At 39.8% G+C, this 19616-nt stretch overlaps 1 protein-coding gene across 5 annotated transcripts in view; it reads left to right on the top strand.

Moving 5' to 3' along the window:
- The first annotated feature begins 361 nt into the window (after positions 1-361).
- The window catches only part of si:ch211-141e20.2 (nectin-2), a 45985-nt gene continuing 26730 nt past the window's right edge, over positions 362-19616 (top strand). Inside the window, exons 1-4 of one of the 5 annotated variants that reach the window (XM_057336831.1) lie at positions 603-716; positions 8968-10627; positions 11509-11785; positions 12082-12384. In XM_057336831.1, the coding sequence (XP_057192814.1) occupies positions 10586-10627; positions 11509-11785; positions 12082-12384 (622 nt within the window). In that variant the 5' untranslated portion in view covers positions 603-716; positions 8968-10585. Of the gene's footprint in view, positions 717-8967; positions 10628-11443; positions 11786-12081; positions 12385-19616 lie in introns of all 5 variants that reach the window. The other 4 variants (XM_057336829.1, XM_057336828.1, XM_057336830.1 and 1 more) reach the window with 4 other exon arrangements.

Below are 19616 nucleotides of genomic sequence, written 5' to 3'. Positions count from 1 at the left end.
CTGACTGCACTGAACCTTGAAAAAATTTGCAGAACATTGCACAAAGGTATCTCCGCTTTATAAGTGCTATCAAAGGGGCTCACTAAGAAATATTGATCCATAGGGTTTGACATATCAATACTGATATTCATTTACTTCTTTTCTAAACAAACATGGCTATATAATTATGCAAGTGTATATGAAAATGTTTAGAGAAAGATGCAAATAAACGTACACTTCATTAGACTGATATTCTGAATATGGCCTTTCAACGTTTAATAGGTCCATTTAAGCAATACTTGATTTTTAATTGTTTTAATCGTTCTATATAGTTGACTACTTATGCCCTCAAAATACATTGTTCACAATATATTTTAGATCAAATCTTGCAATTTACAAGCATAGTCTCTTGCTTTATTTTGTTTAAGCAATAACGCCACGCCAGTAGGTGATGGTAAAGCTCCGTGGTCCAATGTGCATGCACAAAACGATTACGTGTTAACACGTCGTTTTAAACGACGCGTAACGCGTACTACGTGTTAACACGTTAGTTTCACACGTTTTAGCCCTTTTGGCCTTCCATATGTGATCAACGTATTTTTGTCAACGAAGCCTACAACCAAAAGGAATCACAAATCCTGGACTTGAGTATGCTTCTTGTTAAAAACGAACGTCCGATCTCCGAAACATGCTTTTCGAGCTATTTTGGATTTTTCTCTTCTGCGATAAAACAGCAAGTAAGTAGACCTACACATATAACATATTCAGGCAGCGCTGTAACAGCTGTGCTTTGTCTCCTTTGTTTTACATCGTCACTGGTAGTCGCTTTCAGATGATGGCTATAATGTTATAGCTTGCTGGGCATTAACATGCAGTTCTGCTTGTTAAAATGTAATGGGTATATTTAAACGTACCCAGCTAAAACAAATGTTTCCCATAACGTTACGGGAACGTTATTTTTTGGTTGATTCCACTCACGGAATGGAACCCCAAAACTAACGTTTTATTTTTGTAAAGATAATAAAAAACAAACCTTAAAAACTTTCTGGGACTCCAACAAAGAAAAACATCAGGGTGGTTGGCAAATATTCAGTAAAAAATGCTTTTTTGTAAAACACAATTTCTGAAGAAAAACAACACATTTATGTAGGGTGAAGTTTGAAGTTTCAGAAAATATAATGTGTCACTAAATAAGTCAACTCTTTCACTTTTTTTAATATCTATGTGACATGTCAAAAATTAAATTTTACCAAACTTTCCTAGTTTCTCCCTACTGCACAGCACAGGAATCATTTTGGTTCTATTTTCTTTCTCCACCATTCTCTTATCTCCTCCTTTCTGTGTGGATCCTTGTATATTTTCTCTTTATGTGTGCTCTCTCTTCCATTCATTTTTCTCCCTCAATTCAGTCTGTCTCAAAACCAAACCAAATCACATCACATTTTATTTATTTTATGACACAACAATGATTGTTTTGCAAAAACATCAAAAAATAGTAAATTAATATAACTATAAAATTTAAGAGCACTGCAAATGATCAAAAATTAATTAAAAAAATGTTAATCAGTTATTATTAAATTATTTAAAATTCTTCTTAAAGACCTTGTCCTCTTGTGTGACATTTTTTTCCTCAGGAGTGACTACACACACCGTTATCTGTCACACCAGAGGACGTTTCAGCCTTTTGTCTCCGCTAATGACCTTGCTGTTTCCAGCTAACCTCAGCAGCAGTTAGCAAGAATTATTTGCATTCTTTTCCATGATTATGTAGTTTAACATAGTTTTTAATAAAAAATATAATTTTGGGGTGTCACACCGATTGACAACATAACTTAACACTTTTATTCACGTCATGTGCTTTACATGGGGCTTCAGTAACATAATCCTGAATGGGATCTTTTAACTAATTAATGTTATCTGTAGATTTGCCCAATTTAAAATCAAGATCTGGTGTCACACCAGAGGACATGGTTTTCAGTGACAAAATGTATCAAGTTCCTACACTTTTAGAAATATATGGATGAAAAAAAATGATTGCCTTTTACTAAAATTGTCACGGTTTCCATCTTACCAGTCATCTCCAGTGCACTACATCTCCCAGCATTCCCCACTGCTCATTACATGCACCATATTTGTAATCAGCACACCTGCCAGCCATTAACTCCACAATATAGCCTGTTCTCTTTGTCCGCTGGTCTATGCTGTGTTCCTCTTATGCTGTGTTCCTTTTTCTCCTGTGATTGTAGTACAAGCTCAAGATGCGCTCAATACCAAAAACTGTCTGAATACGGAATATAACTTCGTGCATTTAAATAAAGGTGACTTTCGGACAATCATTAAAGTGATAGTTCACCCAATAATGAAAATTCTGTCATCATTTACTCACCCTCTTGTCATTTCAAACCTTTGTGACTTTCTTTTGTGTTCTGCGGAACAAAGATATTTTGAGATATTTTGAAGAAAATTATGTAAATGATGACAGAATTTTTATTTTTGGGTGAACTATTACAATGTGGCCCTTAAGAATGAAGGTTTTTTATTCATATTTAATATTATATATTTAGGTCTTAAGATATACTGTTTCTAATAACTTTCACTGTTTATCACTGCCCAGTAGTGTCAAAGATAATAACAGAGTGTTCCTTTATTGACGCATTTAGAAAGTTTATTACAGCGCTGGCAATTCTGCATTTTGAGTTTAATATATTTTTTTAATATTTTTTTTATTTTTTTAATTAAAAAAGTAAATGCACATCCTTTGACTTAGATATACTCTGCCTTTGAACTTAACCGCTCCAAAAACCCCAGCTGGTCTGCTTTGGACCAAAGTATTCGTTGGGCCGAAAAACCCTGGCCGTTGGCCACGATTAACATCCGGTGGGGCACATTTAAGCCCCGGAAGTGACTGTGGTAACACGATTGGTCCTGGCACGCCAATCACGGCAGTTAAATACAACATTAATGTAATATGATGTGTGTTTGCGTGTGCAACCACAGTAGCTGAATGTAACCTACCTTATACAGTGAGGGAAATAAGTATTTGATCCCCTGCTGATTTTGTAAGTTTGCCTACTTACAAACAAATGAAGGGTCTATAATTTTTATGGTGGGTTTATTTTAATTGATAGACACAGAATATTAAAAAAAATCAGGGGAAAAAAATGTTATATAAAGGTTATAAATTGATTTGCATTTCAGTCAGTGAAATAAGTATTTGATCCCCTACCAACTAGCAAGAATTCTGGCTCCACAGATTGGTTATGTGCCTATATGGACCACAGATTAGTCCTGTCACTTTAAGAAAATACTCCTAAATCAGCTTGTTATGTATATAAAAGATGCCTGCCAACAGAATCTGTATCTTCCAGTTCAACCTCTCCAACACCATGGTCCAGACCAAATAGGTTTTAAAGGATGTCAGCGACAAGATTGGAGACCTGCACAAACCTTGAATAGGCTACAGACAGAAGCTTGGTGAGAAGGAGACAACTGTTGGTGTGATTATTTGGAAATAGAAGATATACAAAATAACTATCAAATGCCCTTGTTCTGGAGCTCCCTGCAATATTTCCCCAATGGGGTAAAGATGATCATGAGAAATGTTAAAGATCAGCCCAGAACTACACGGAAGAAGCCTGTTAATGATTTCAAGACAGTTGGGAACACAGTTAGCAAGCAAAACATTGGTAACACATTGGTAACACGCTATGCCACAGTAGACTGAAATCCTGAAGCACCCGCAAGGTCCTCCTGCCCAAGAAGGCCCGCCTGGCTCGTCTTAAGTTTGACAATGAACATAAAAATGATTCAGAAAAGGCTTTGGCGAAAGTGCTGGCACTGCTGTGAGACCAAAATGGACTCCTGTGTTTGGAGGGAGAGAAATGCTGACTATGAGCCCAAGAACATCATGTCTACAGAGAAGCACAGTGTTGGAAACATTCTGCTTTAGGGCTTTTTCTCTGCTACAGGTATACAGGATGACTTCACCGCATTGAGGGGCTGAGGGACGGGCCCATGTACCGTAAAATCTTGGACGAGAACCTCCTCCCCTTAACTAGGTCACTGAAGATGGGTCATGGATGAGCCTTTAACATGACAAAGACGCAAAACATATTGCCAAGACAACCAAATAGTGGCTTAAGGAGAAGCACATTAAATGTCCTAGCCAGTCTCTAGACCCTAGTCCTATAGAACCTCTGTGAAGGAGGCTAAAACTCCAATTTGCTGAGCGACAGCCAAGAAACCTTAAAGATTGACAGAGGAGTGGACTAAATGTATCCGGACACATGTGCAAACCTGGTGACCAACTATCAGAAATGTCTGACCTCTGTGCTTGCCAACAAGGGTTTCTCCACAAAGTACAAAGTTATGTTTTGCTTGGGGATCAAATACTTATTTCACTGACTGAAATGCAAATCAATTTATAACCTTTATATAACATTTTTTTCCCCTGATTTTTTTTAATATTCTGTGTCTATCAGTTAAAATAAACCCACCATAAAAATTATAGACCCTTCATTTGTTTGTAAGTAGGCAAACTTACAAAATCAGCAGGGGATCAAATACTTATTTCCCTCACTGTAATTAGGGCTGTGTATTGGCAAGTGCCTCCCGATACGATACATATCACGATAGATGGGTCACGATACAATATATTGCTATGTATTTCGATACGATACACATTTGCGATACTTTGCAATACTTTAAATAGAAAATGTGAAAAAGTAGAGCTAGAAATACAACATGCTGTGCACCACCGGGGGTTTTCTGTAAGGATAAGTGTAAAAATATCCCTTACCTCTGCAGTGGCCATGATGTGCGATGCATGGACCTTTAGATCAGAGGTTTGGGTTCTCAAACTGTGGATTGCGCCCCTCAAGTGGGTAGCACAGGGGAATAAGGTGGGTCACGCAAGTCACTTGGCTGTTGTGGTGCATTATAGTTAAAACACTGAACATGGGCAGTATAAAACCCCTGCTTCATCTGTGCTGTAAATGTGCTGGTGTCACATCCGTGAAAGCACAATAAATGTCATTGTTACTTTTCTTAATAAACGTTTTGTCTAATGCACTGCAGTAGCCAAGTGACTTGTGTCATGACTTGCGAAGCTTACAAACAGCATTATTTTATATAACTCATTACTCCATGACTTATTCTGAAAACCAAAGCACACCCACACAACAGCTCTGAGAGTTCCAAGCATTCTTATATTTTTCGCCATGCTCGCTTCCACTTACTTTTGGCCGTATGTATATGACATGATTAAAAAAAAAGATTGATAGTAGAGGTATCACTATCAATACACTATCGGAAAAAAAAAATATTGCGATAGTTACATGTATCGATATTTTTGCACAGCCCTACTTATAATAGTTATCCTTCTTTAGTTAACCTTATAATGAGGGTGAAGCATATAATGAAGAGAAAAATCTGTATGTGACGAAGTTAAAGAGATAAGTGTACTGTGCTATCTATATGGCACACATGGGAATGTGAAGATTTAGGCTATATTTTGGGTTACTGGCTTTTACACTGGTGTCTTGGTTATTGTAGGACATTTCACAACCTGCCTTAGAAACGGAAGCCTTTACTTCTATGGGTTACATAAGAAATGTGAACAAAATTCATTAAAGAAGCTAATTTTAAATAAAAAAGGCTCTAAGAAGCAAGCTTGAAAAAAATGGAGCAGTTGGAAAAACAGATGTCAGTATCAGTTGAAATGTGCATTAAAAATCTGGGAGTCACCACAATCCTGACTCTGGTTTGGCTGAGGATCATGTCAAAGCAGAAACCTTTGCAAAAACCTCTTTCATGCATAACCCCGTTTCTTACCAATAGGCCATCAAATAGTCCTGTCATAGAACAGAGAAGGAAAGATTGTTCTGAAGATTGAATTCACGTTCTGTGTTGTTACCCGTTTAGTTTACCTTCCTCAAACCACTGACACACAATGATCTAGGCATTACAATATAAAAACTTTACATCAATTTGTGACCCCAACTTAATTGCCGGTACACATTCACAAACAATAGAGTGCCTGTAGATTATTTCTGATAACAATCAAACGAAACCGAGAAGAACCGCTACTTAGCTAAACTTGTCTCTCCAATATTTTGAGTTTAGACTCCTATACCAATCTCAACCGCTAGATGTCAATGTACCATACGGTTTGTTTAAATGCAACTAAACTACACGACCCATTCAACAAATTGTTTATTTAATACAATTATTAAACAGTAAAATTATCTCCATCATTGCTATGGGAAACATTTAAAGCCTATATACACGTGGAAGGATTATTTATTTGAATGCACGTTTGACCAATACTAGAAAATCAGTATAAAAAGTTTTAGAGATCAATAGGCAAAATTCCAGATCACCACACCCCGATTTAGAGGTACAGCGGCTCAAATTTCAAACTGAATTTGATCTATTGACAACCAGCAAAGCTGCCCCTCAACTAATTTCACAAATAAACGACTCTTCAAACAACCTCATTACCAACCCAGCCAAAATAAACTCAAAAATACGCTCATTTTACTCTAATCTTTACAAATCCATGGATCTGTAGTGTATTTTGGGGAACTATGAGTTTAAACACAGTAACCTACAAATAATTAATGGTGATTAACCATTAATTATTTTATACACTTTACCTGATGCAGCAGAGCTAATAACAGCGACAAACTAAATACACTCGTCCACCGAGTGATCAGCAGATCGTATATCATCTCTAAGAAATATTACTCCCCTGGCCTGGAAAAACAATATTCTTATTGTAGTACAGTGACGTTGATATGTGATAAATAAATAGAGAAACAATTCGAGCGTGGATACACATGCGGTTTATTTATCTACACTACGGGGGAACTAAAATCAACTAGCTAACACAAACCAAACATTAACAAACAAACATAAAAACGTAAAACAGTAGAGAATGAAAGAAATAGATAAAGCAAAGAAAATTGCAGTATTAAATCAGCTATTCACATCTGCACGAACCATCAAGGACAAATCTCGTTATTTAAAAGGGGCAAAGCTTATACGCAACTGGTTAGAAATAGTTCAGATACTTGCATTGGCTTCTTTGTTTCTCGGGACACGTGCTGGCGTGCGTATCAAAGGGTCCTGATGTGTTCAGTAGAAGGCCGTGAGTCCGTTGATTTAGCAGAAGCAAACTGCTGTTAGAAACTGTCTCTGAGGAGAGGCAGGTCTCGAGAGGTTGAAAGAACACTAGCGAGCGAACGCGCACGGGTGCGAACGCACACAAGCGAACGAACATACACAAAAGAGCAAGCTTTCCTGCATGTTCAGATGTTTTAACACAGAGGGCGTCACGCCCCTCCAAGGTGGGCGATCCAATGTGATGAGATAGTTTTGGGCACGAAAACATGTTTCTTTGTCCGGCACACGAACTCATTTGCATTTATGGTCACCTGGGAGTTTGGAGCTCCCGGCCCTGACAGCTTTCCTGCAGAGTTTAAAAAAAATTTCCACACAGCTATCCCCTTTACTTTTAGAAATGTATAATCATTCCTTTAAACAGGGCTCTTTACCCTCATCTCTAAATCATGCTTCTTTCTCCTTAATTAAAAAAAAGACAAAGACCCTAAACTCTGCAGCAGCTATAGACACATTAGCCTCATCAATAATGATGTAAAATTACTACCAAAAATATTGGCAAGACATTTAGAAGTCCACCTTCCATCCATTATATCTGAGGATCAAACAGGCTTTATACTAGGTCGTCAGAAGTCCTCGAACATTCACAGACTTTTAAGCATAATCCTCACTCCCTTATCTCATTAGATGCAGAGAAAGCATTCGTCTGGGTGGAGTGGGATTACCTGTTTATAGTTTTACAAAAGTTTGGTTTTGGTCCTAAATACTGTTGTCACGGTACCAACATTTCAGTAGTCGGTACCAATACCAGTAAAATTCCACGGTTCTCTGTACCAATTTTGGTACCAAAGCAAATACCATTACATGCTAATTGAAACACAATTTTATTAATAAAGCTCATTGTTAATATAAATGTATAAAAAGCAATGCCATTTTGTATACATGAAGTATACAAGTTAATTGTTGCTGAAACGGTTGTGTGCTCACTGGGGTCTTTCATGCTGATGAACATCCTCCGCCGTCTGCTGCTGTATAAGACAAATAGAATAAACTAAGGCAACTGACTGAACAAACATGCATACGTATGCAATATTAAAACAAACCTCAGTTTTTATACTGCATTTACACTAGGGTTGGGCCGATATACGATAGCATCGTCCATCGCCAATGGCTGACAGCCATCACAATGTTGGGCCGGCATCGTGATTCCCCTGCATGACACAATTTTCGTCATCAGGATGGTCCGCGGTCGTCCGCACATTCCGTCCGCATACGCGTACAGCACATTCCCAAGACCAATGTCGACAGCCGAGTCCACAGTATGACATTCTGCGCATGTGTCGAGCTCGTCCATTCATGCTTATCCGCAGTTGAGTATGATTTGGAAGCTGTGAGATTTCCAGGCCTCCTCATAGACATCATGGTGTCAGTTTTTGCCAAGGTCCAGAACTAAAGACATTGTTAAATTGGTCCATCCATGCATAGTGGCTCAGTTTAATTTTTTAAGCGACGAGAATGCTTTATGTGCGAAAACAAACCAAAATACAGAATTTAATCGATTTATCTTGTCAGTGTATGGTGCGCGTTCACGAGAGCACTTCTTCATTTTCTTCTTGGACGAGAGCACTTCAAAAGTACACAGGTTTGTGCACCGAATGCTGCATGGGGCTTGCCCCTATTGGATGCCGGTGCTCTGACTCAAAATGCGGAAGCGCAACTCTGTGTTTACATGCAGAAGACGAAGAAGTGCTCTTGTGAATGCACGCCATACACTGACAAGTGTAAAACAGTCTTCCACTTTTGTTGGTTGGCAGAATTTAATCAGTTAGAATGAACATCATATCGTGCATTCTATTTTTATTTCAGACTCTTCCAGTTTTTCTCCCAAAGTACCGAAACTTGGTACGTGTCATCAACTCCTCGGACTGGGCGTTCTTGCCAAAATGGGGATCAGCGAGATCACGAGATTTCAAAAATGGCTATTTTTGCTCGTAACTTTTGAAATGTTTGTCCGAAAATTATGATCTCTGTGTCTACGGATTCCTCAGGTCGTGTCGGTTGATTAAAAAATGATTACGATTTTGTCACGATTGGATGTTCAGCCTGTCCGCCATTTTGTAATTTGTCATAAATCATAATATCTTTTGAAATGTTTGCTATATTGGCACCGAATTTGGTACGCTTCACCGAATTACTGTTTTGAATGTACCCTTGAAGTTTCAATTCAGCGCCCCCTAGCGTTCATGAGATAGGACGCTTTTTATATAATTGCTTATGTCTTTGTAACGCTTTGTCTAAAATTTGTTTTCTGACATTATTTCTCCTGGTTCGTGCCAATTCCATTGATGCCTCGTTTGTCATTTTCTAACATTCGGTTCCTAACTTATTGAAAAGCATATGAGAAATGTTTTTTTTCTCTGTTCATTTGACAAAAGTGGTGTATTTTTTTCAAAGCTCCGCTCGTATGATGTTTGCAGCAAGCCACACAGAAATGGCCGAATTATTTTTTTATTGAACATTTTTCAAGAAATACCTCTTCAAAGTTAACTCTGCCTGTGACATTGTCTCTTTCTCGTATTGAACTATTCTGACCGTATGTAACGTGATGTGCATTAGTATGCAAAATGATATTCTTGCGTTCATTGTCACTTCTGATATCTGTTTCTCTTGTACAGTGTATTTCTATTATTTTTGCCCTAAGCTCTCGTTTCAGCCCCTTAGGGGATTGGCCCATGTCAATGTTTGAACCTCTGAAAGCTCTCCTCGCCATGTCAACCGAGTGGAACACCTGATAAACTGCAAGCCTCTGGTCCAAGAGGTTGTGGGTTTGAACTTTGTGTTGTGCATTTCTGTTGCATTGGCATGACAAAATGTACATTTGTATTGCCAAAGCATTTGCAGCTGGGCTGCATACAAATAGTGCAAGTATGTAAACAAACGAAAAGAAAGGTCATTTTACTAAATTAAAATAAAATAACGTTTGATGTATGTAGTGCAACTTAAAGTGGTGTATAATATTTGTAAATATATAAAAACAGAAACCAGGTACGTACAAAATTACATTCTTTCTTTCATTGTCACTTCTGACGTCTGTTCCTCCTGCACACTGTATTTCTGTTACTTTGGGTTCGCATCCTGAGAGGCTCGTATGTTGCTTGTATACATGAAGTGCACGTTGTGATTACATTCTCTGCAGATCTTTAAACATATCCATTTTTCACGTACATATTGTTCTTGTGGCTGTGCGCTGTCATAGCTGCAACTTTGGTTATTGTTACATATCGCTGCTTACACCTCTATCAGCTTTGCTCAGCTGTGCTTTTGTGGGTTGTCGGCTCAGTGGCCAGACACGCTAAGTCACTAACGTTGAGTGTTTGGGGCCAGCGGTTTGAATCCGGCTGTGGGTGTGTTCTGTGCTTGTGTGTAAATTGTGCGCTTTGAGTATGTTTTCACATATTCTTCTCGACATGTCCGTTTTTCACGCATGTTCTCTTTCTGCCTTTTTTGCTCTCGTTGCTCTGTGCTGGTAAGGCTCTGTTCTGTTGTTGCTGCATTTTATGGGCTTGGCCCTGTGTCGCTGTTTTTTTTGTGCAGGCATTTATGAGAAATAAAAAAGTTACATACATACTTGTTTTGAATGTGACAATTCGGAATATGTTTTATAATAGTAATATGTTTTTATTAATTTCTATAATACTTTTAGGTTTGCATAATGTTGCAGGTCTGGTCTGTGTCTTTCCTTCTAGATCTTAATTTAATTGTTTTTCAGGAGGGGGTCTGTCTTCTTTATAAGTGTACTATCCCACGGTTTACAGGAGTGCTTTGACATTTAAAGTTAATTATTAAAGGAGTGTCATTTATGTTTGCATTCATTTTCTGTAATACAACTTTGGAATCCGCATTACACTTTTGGAATCTGCACCTTTGCTTTTTTGCTTTTACAATCCTTACAGAAAAGACATGAATTTTACATTTTTCACATGTGATCACACATGTGAAATGTGTGTTTTTGGAACAATTTCGTGTGAATCCCATGAGCACTCCCATGTGAAACCCATGGGATCACATGTGCAACGTGGTGACATGAAAAACGTGATCACGTGGAGACTTATCACCACATGTTGCACATGTGATCCCATAGATCTTTACATGTGATGTAATAGGTTTCACATGGGAATTCACATGGGATTCGCACCAAAATGTTTCAAAAACACACATTTCACATGTGAGTGTGTCTTTTCTGCCATTTTTAAAGCCATTTTTAAAGACTATAGTCCTACCTGCCCAACTGATTATCTACAAGTGAAAAGTTTATTAATCCATGCGTTGAATTGTTTTTCAGGTATAAAGATTATTGGTCATGATACATCAGTCAGATATGGAGAAAATGCCACTTTGTTTTCTCAGTTGACAGATACTGGAGACAGTTTAACTCGAATTATATGGCGGAAAAAGACACGTGAAGATCCTGAGGAGAAGTCCTTTTTTGTTATTTTTCCAGATGGAAGAACTGACCACCTAAATGGATTAAAGGACAGAATACAATTTATTGGGGATATTTCAGAAAAAATTGGATCCGTTCAGATTCAGGAGATGAGGCTCCTGGATGAAGGAATCTATACCTGCATCTTCAATTTATTTCCTAGTGGACCATTTGAGACAAACGTAAATGTCACCGTTCTTGGTATGATGCCTTGTTTATGGTATTGGCTGGTTTACAGCAATAATAAACACATTTCATAATGTCTGCGTATAAACATTATTCATTGCCAAAATCAAATTTTTTTTTAATGTTTAATGTTTATATTGTAGGCTTAATAGATGTTTATGCGCAAATGATGTGTGCTAAGCAAAAGTTGAAAGAATTTTTAAAAGACAATGCTTTTAATGTATGTGAGAACATATTTATGAGCTACTTCGGTTCGGTTCTCACTATTCACAATGATTATGCTATTTATTTTTTCTTCCCTTCATTTGTAGTTCCTCCTGAGGTCAGCGTGTTGGAGGTGACTACAGTTGTCGGTGATTTAGATGTTGTTTTGGCATCATGCATCGCCTTCAGTGCACGACCTGCAGCAGAAGTAATATGGAGATTAGGACCTCCGCAAACCTTTTTGAGGACTCAAACCAACCACACAGTGCATCCAAATGGAACTTTTACTGTTGTGGCCAACCTACTTGGTGCCCCACTTAAAAGTTTAAACCAGCAGAAGGTTCAGTGTGTGGTGACGCATGAGGCCCTGGAAAAGGAACTTGTGCTGGACTACCAAATAAACATTCATTGTAAGTAAAGAATATCAAAAACAGAGCTTTAGTTGTTTGATGGAAAGGAACAAATTGTTAGTTACAGACATAAAGCAGTGAACAATCTTTTAAAGTGAACACAGAATGTGCCTTATTTATGAAACACGGGGAGAACAAATTGTTTGTGTTTTTTCGGATTCATATTTTTTTTTTTGTATTTTTAAAGTGTTAGTACTAAAGAAATTTACACCTGCTTCCTACCATGTGTAAATGGTGTGTAAAACGTTTGAACGTTTTGTGTTCATGTAGACAAACTGATCTGACTTCAGTTTGATGCACTATATGTATGGATATTGTTAAGCATATAGCCTATTAGTTTCCTATGCTGCATTTACACCAAAAGTGAATTAAGCAACTTGTGCAAGTAAATCGCATACAAAGTCAATGCAAAGACACAAATAGATGCGAACTCGTGCTGGCAACGCAAATGATGCAAACCAGGCAGCACAATCGTGTCATCCACGCAAATTTAAAAAATTCAACTCAAGCAAGAAATTTGCACAAGAACTCATTGATGGCGACTGTTTGACGCGTCCAGTCGTGTGAAGACACTCCCCGTAGCTCTATGTTTTTCGTGACACTAATAAAGAGCGAAATGTGAACACAGCATTATGCATTTATGCAATACAATGTAGCCAAACCTGAGAATGGAGTGCAAAAGATTCCACAGTGTTCCTAGACACGTAATTTGCATAGCTGTAATGCATAGGCGCGGATTATACTAATTGTGAATGAGCGTACACACGCTCGCTTTTTACGAATAATTGGAATTCATTAACATACATACATTTAACACACTTATAAAATCTGATGTTTACAAAGTATTTGTGAATTAAGTGGAGAGTTTTCAGGAAGGTCTGCTTAACAAGCAAATTACTCAAAATTTAGGAATGTTTCATGAATGAGGCACAATGAGTATAAATACTGTCCTATAGATTCCAGTCATGTTTCATAGCCTAAATAGTTGATTAAACTGAAGTTGAGCTTTCTAATTTCCATCCTGTAAACCAGGGCTAGTCAACTGGCGGCCCGCCAATCATCTTTACCTGGCCCGCCTTAAAGCAACATTAGAGAATTTTGGCGTATGGTTCCCCCATGTGGTTGATAAGCGCAATTGTCTGTTATCAATTTCGTAAATACTGTCATTGTATAAGCTTCCACATGGGCAGCGTAATACATGTAAATTTGTTGACTAAGCAGAAACCGCTGTTACTTCATGCCACTTCATAAACTGTGCATGTACTAAAGCACTATTTTGGCTGCCGCGGGGTATATTACTGGGCTATACCATAATAGCTCAAACTAGATTCTGAGGTTGTTAGTCGTTAGCGCATAGTGTGCTATCTACATAGCAGCTAATGTTAGCTACATAACACATTTGCAGTCACCCAAAACACAACTCGTGGACGTGAATGTGTTTAGTAACCAACGCAAATCATTTTCTGTAGTTATATTTTCGGAAACACTCGCGACCAGGCGTTGTGCTTTGTGTAATAGGTGCAATTGTTACGAGGGCCAAGTTGTAAGGCTTTTCTAAATGCCAGTAAAGGTGTTACTAATAAAAGTAGCCGACTACGCCACCTGGGTATATCACTGAGACCCAGGCCTCAGTTCAACCCAATTTCCACTCAATTACTTTTCGTGAGGGCGGGACACTCACACATTGACACTCAAGAGGTATATCGAAGTACAAATCTTTTTATTAATATAGCATAGAAGGCTGTAAAAGTATTTAGCATAAAAACAGATGCAGCTCAGTATCTAGGCAATTGCAGCAAATATTTAATCCTTAGAGTGTGCAACAAGATGTTTGTCCTTAAGGCAGTCCAATTGTCCTATTCTCCTGGCAGGACAACAGTCTGGTTTTAGCCCCACATGCCAGAGCCTCCACAGAACGCTTGGTAGTAGTTCACTGAAAATCAGATAAACAACTGCCAGTATCTCTAGTCCAATTTAGCAGCCAAGCGACTAATTACCACTCTCACCCGTGCAAACAATAACAAATCACAGCACAAAATATCAAAATCCGGTATCACCACACCACACCAACCAAATTAGGATCATGACAAAAACAGAGTGGCTATGATTGGAATACTGGCAAATAGTTCGCAAGTTCTACTATTTTGGAGTCGAATGGTGTAAATTGACAAAGCCTAAGGAGTCTTTCTCACTCAATCTCACTAATAATCAGTTACTGGGGTTGTACTCACAATATGACCGGGTAGTGACTTCCACTACCCAGTCTAGATGTATTCCAGCGTTGTAATCGGATCCTCTGCGTCACCGTCGTATTAACTGTAACCAGATCCACTCGCGCACTTAACCCAGCTGATGTCACGGATGTGGCAGGAAGAACCCAAGCGCAGGCAGGCGGTGAAGGGGTTAACAAGACTTTATTTTACTCAAACACTTACTAAGACTTGACAGGGTTCTTGAAACAGAAAGACAGGAACACAGGAACACTGACAAGCACGATCCACATACACATATGCAATACACGAGCAACAAGACAAAGAAACATGAGGGTATATATAGGGAATGACAAACGAGGGATAACGACATGGGGCAGGTGTGGGACATTAAACACTCAGGGAAAGATAACGAGGAAACGAGAGGAATGGGGCCAATGACAAGACACTGGAGAGAACGTATATTATTGTCAAACGGACAACAATATGTTTCTCTCCACACATAACCAAAGACTTTGTCATGGCTCTGCTACAGGACCAAGAAAAACCTGACTAAGGAAGCAGAGCCATGACAGCTGAACGTGTAATTGTTCCGCGTGACCATCGTGTCCCTGCAGCTCAACTCCGCGGTGCATGCAATTTCTCTAGGTCGCCGTCGTGTTCAGTTAATTTCTCTAGGTCGCCGTCGTGTTCGTTGCAACTTAATTCGCTCGTGCATTTCCAAACTTCTCAGCCGACAACGCCTGCACACCACAGCTCTATGCCCAAACGTACACTTCCGTCGTACCGGCACATGACTGGACGTCTTCCGTAAGAGAACACCCCGATCTCAGTCTCCACAGCACTTTTTAAAGGGCAGCAGTCTCCACCCTTTCCTACTCCGCCTATCACGCTGGCGTACGGAGAAGTCTAATAAGAGAGTTTGTTAACAGAGTAGCATGTGGCCATACACCGACTGGTCTAGTCCATTAGATAGTTTATACATACTGCAAAATGTGGTAATATACAGGCTTGTTAACTAAACATTAATAAAAATATTTCTCATCACCAATAATATAAAACATTCCGCTAATTTTTTAATCTCATCACAACCCCCCACAATAAAACCTCTGCAGTCCCTGCAGTCACTTCATCCCCTCATCTATACCTCACAGGCCACTGTCCTACATTTGGATGTGCAGAACGTCTAAACTGGTTCTCCCCATTCACACCATCAGGCTCCAAGGCCGCCCACATACTATAAGGCAGGGGATTTGTATGTATACTAGTCTCCTCATTTGTAGATGGTGTCTGTCCTACTTCAGGTGACAAACACAATTTAAGGGCATTACGATGCAACACTTTTTCTTGTCCCCCTTGTTCTGGTCTTACTCGACACACAAGTACAGTATTCCCCAGTATCCCCAGCACAACATAAGGCATAGGGTCCCACCAACTACACAACTTCCCACGTCCCTGCCTATTCCTGTCACAAATCCAAACACGTTGGCGAACCAAAAATGGACTGGCTTTAGCTCCAATATCATAGGTTTGTTTAGATAGTTGTTATATGCTTGCATTAATTCTGGAAGAAATTCTGGCCACCGGTCTTGCTTATCTCTCTCCAATGTTCGCAGCATCCCCAGTAAAGTCTTGTTTACCCTCTCTACTCTACCATTCCCAGCTGGATAATATGTGGTCGTTCGACTCTTAGCAGTGCCATAAAGTTGGAAAAACTCCTTCATCAGTCCAGATTCAAAATTTGGACATCTGTCCGAATGAAATCGTAGGGGGCAACCAAAATTCTGTACAACCTGTTCCCACAACGCCCTCACTGTCACATTAGCAGTTTGATCGCTAGTTGGGATAGCCCATGCATACCGTGTGAACATGTCAACTACGACTAGGATATTTTGACACGAGTCGGCTGGCCGCCCTAGCGTCAAAAATCTAGAGCTATCACTTCCAAAGGGAATGATACCTCAATAGGATTAAGGGGGGCTTTATCATCCCTTCCTTTCTGCAGGCCACAGACGACACAGCCCAGATGGAACTCTTTCACTATTGCTTCCATCTTTGGCCAGTAGAAGTGATGCCTGAGTCTCGACAGTGTTCATGCAACTCCTGCATGTACAGATGCATCATGGTATCTCTTCCATACTTCTTCCCATCTGGAGGTTGGGCAGATAATCTGTAAATGTAACTCATGGGTACTGGGATCAATCATCCTCTTATAGAGTACACCTTCTTGAATAACAAGTTTCGAATTTTGTTGAAGCAATTGTTTCACTGTCATCGACATTTTGGAACGCTCCGTAGCTGTGGGTAAGCTACTTGACTCCACATACTTCCATACCTGCTGTAGTTCTTCATCTTCACTTTGACTCTTACGCCACTCCTCTACATCCAGGGTATCAGTCACTGACTGGCAGGCACTCTCCGTTGTCTCAACCTGTCGTACTTCGATGGGGGCCATTTGAGGTACTGGGAACCTAGACAGACTATCAGCATTAGCATTTTCGCGCCCAGCCTGATACTTAACCGTAAAATCGAAATTTGCCAGCTGTACAGCTGGCCCAACGCTGTTCCACAGCTCCAAGTCTTGCCGTCTGTAAATGGGCCACCGGATTATTATCTGTAACAACAGTACATTTAGTTCCAGTCAGAAAAGCTTTAAATTTCTCTGTAATGGCCCATTTGACAGCCAACAACTCCAACTTAAAGGAGCTGTAATTGGCATCATTCCGATCTGCAGGATGGAGACTGCGACTTGCATAGGCGATCACACGTTCCTGCCCATCTTGAATCTGTGCTAAAACTGCACCCAATCCTTGGTGGCTAGCATCTGTATAAAGGACAAAGGGCAAGGAAAAATCAGCATAGGCTAAAATGTGTGAGGCACGACTTTAATTTTACAAACGCAGCTTGACAGTTGTAGTGTATTTCGGGGAAACTAGGAGTTTAACCACAGTAACATACAAATAATTAATGGTGATTAACCATTACCTATTTTATACACTTTACCTGATGCAGCAGAATTAATAATAGCGACAAACTAAATGTACTCGTCCAGCGAGTGATCAGCAGATCGTATATCAACTCTAAGAAATATTACTTTCCTGGCCTTGGAAAAACAATATTCTTATTGTAGTACAGTACCACTTCAGAAATCTTAACGAAATCAAGCAGTTTAAGTGACATTGATATGTGATAAATAAACACAGAAATGATTCGAGCGTGGTTACAAATGCGGTTTTATTTACTACACTAACGGGGAAATAAAACCAACTACCTAACAAAGACCAAACACTAACAAACACACATAAAACGTAAAAGCAGTAAAAAATGAAAGAAATAGACAAAGCAAAAAGTGACAGTATTAAATCAGCTATTCGCATCTGCATAAACCATCAAGGACAATCTCCTTCTTTAAAAGGGGTAAAGCTTAAGCGCAGCTATTTAGAAATAGATTAGATACTTGCATTGGCTTCCTGGTTGTGCTGGGACAAGTTTCTGATGCGCGTTCAAAACGGTTTCAGAGTCCTGATGAGTTCAAAGCGAGCGGGTGAGTCCGTCGGATTCTTTCTTAGAACCGGATTGGCTGACGAAGGTAGAACGGACTTAGCCGAAGCAAACTGCCGGAAGAAGCTGTCTCCGAGGAGAGAGACAGGTCTCGAGAGGGTGAACGAAACACGAGCGAGCGCGAGCACACACAAGCGAGCGAACATGAGCGAGCACGAACACACAAAAGCGAGCACGAACACACACAAACGAGCATTGTTTGCTTCGTGCACAGATGTTATAACACCGGGGGCGTCACGCCCCTCCAAGGTGGGCGATCCAATGTGATGAGATGCTTTTAGGCGCGAAAACATGTTTCTTTGTTCGGCACACCAGCTCATTTGCATTTATGGTCGCCTGGGAGTTGAATGAAATAAAATGAATATGGTATAAAATACATTACTGTGCTATACACCATATTCTAAGAAATGAAAAGGGAAACATTTAGATATGAAACATGAAAGGGTTATAATTACATTGACCTGTAGTTTGTACAAGAATGTAAATATACACAGAATACCACTAAGCACACATGCCTTTGGGGTTATAGGTGAAGGAGAATAACATGGAGACAAGCATACACAGTGGGGTGGTCACATTCATTCCAATAATTAAAGGGTTAGTGGAAAATTAATCTTTCACAATAACAACACCTTTTCCCATGAGTTGAATGCCTGCTATGTCAAAGTCCAATACTGCATACCCAACATAGGGGATTTCCAGTCCATTTGCGGCTCTCAGGGTCAACAGGGGCGCATCGCCCAACTCATACTCAGGAAAGTTCTCTTCCAGCATACTTTGACGCATTAATGTTACCTGTGACCCCGTATCTAGCAAGCCTGTACAGGGGACATTCTCGATCAAGACATCTACCATAGGGCAATCCGCAATAAAGGAGTGCACGGTCCCTTGATTATCCATTGGGGCAAGTAACCCTGTTGTTTGGACCTCTACAACAGGGCATTCTCATTTAAAGCTTGTCTGGGCTCTCTGTTCTCTCTACAGTTACAGTTACGGGCTACGTGGCCTGTCTGCTGACAGCGTCGACAAATCGGTCTACCCTCAGGGTCCCACCGGTTCATTAACTGGTGATCTCTCCTCCTGGGGCCGGAAAAGGTCTGTTGTTGTGGGTGTGCATGATTTATCGGGACTGTAGGATTTGGAGGCCTCAACTCTCTCATCACTTCCTGAGTCAGTTCTCGAATTTGGTCCTTAACCTCCTCCAAGATCTCACGCTTCAACTCCGCTCTCCAGTCGGACTTATGCGGACGTACATTCGATACAGCAGAATGATGAATAGCAGCACATGCAGTTGGCTGCATGCAGGCATACGTCTTCAAGGCCCTCAACATTGGACCATCCTCCATCCCCATCAATAGCTGTTCCTTCAGCTGCTCTTCAAGCAGAGCTCCCTCTGGGCTGCGCCGCTGTAGTCTACAAAAGAGTTCTCATCACACAATCACTCACTTATCATAGTAACTA

The sequence above is a fragment of the Triplophysa rosa genome, linkage group LG6, assembly GCF_024868665.1.
Source record: "Triplophysa rosa linkage group LG6, Trosa_1v2, whole genome shotgun sequence".
Lineage (NCBI taxonomy): Eukaryota > Metazoa > Chordata > Actinopteri > Cypriniformes > Nemacheilidae > Triplophysa > Triplophysa rosa.
Note: the sequence above shows the minus strand (reverse complement) of the source record. Positions and strands in the feature narration are given on the sequence as shown.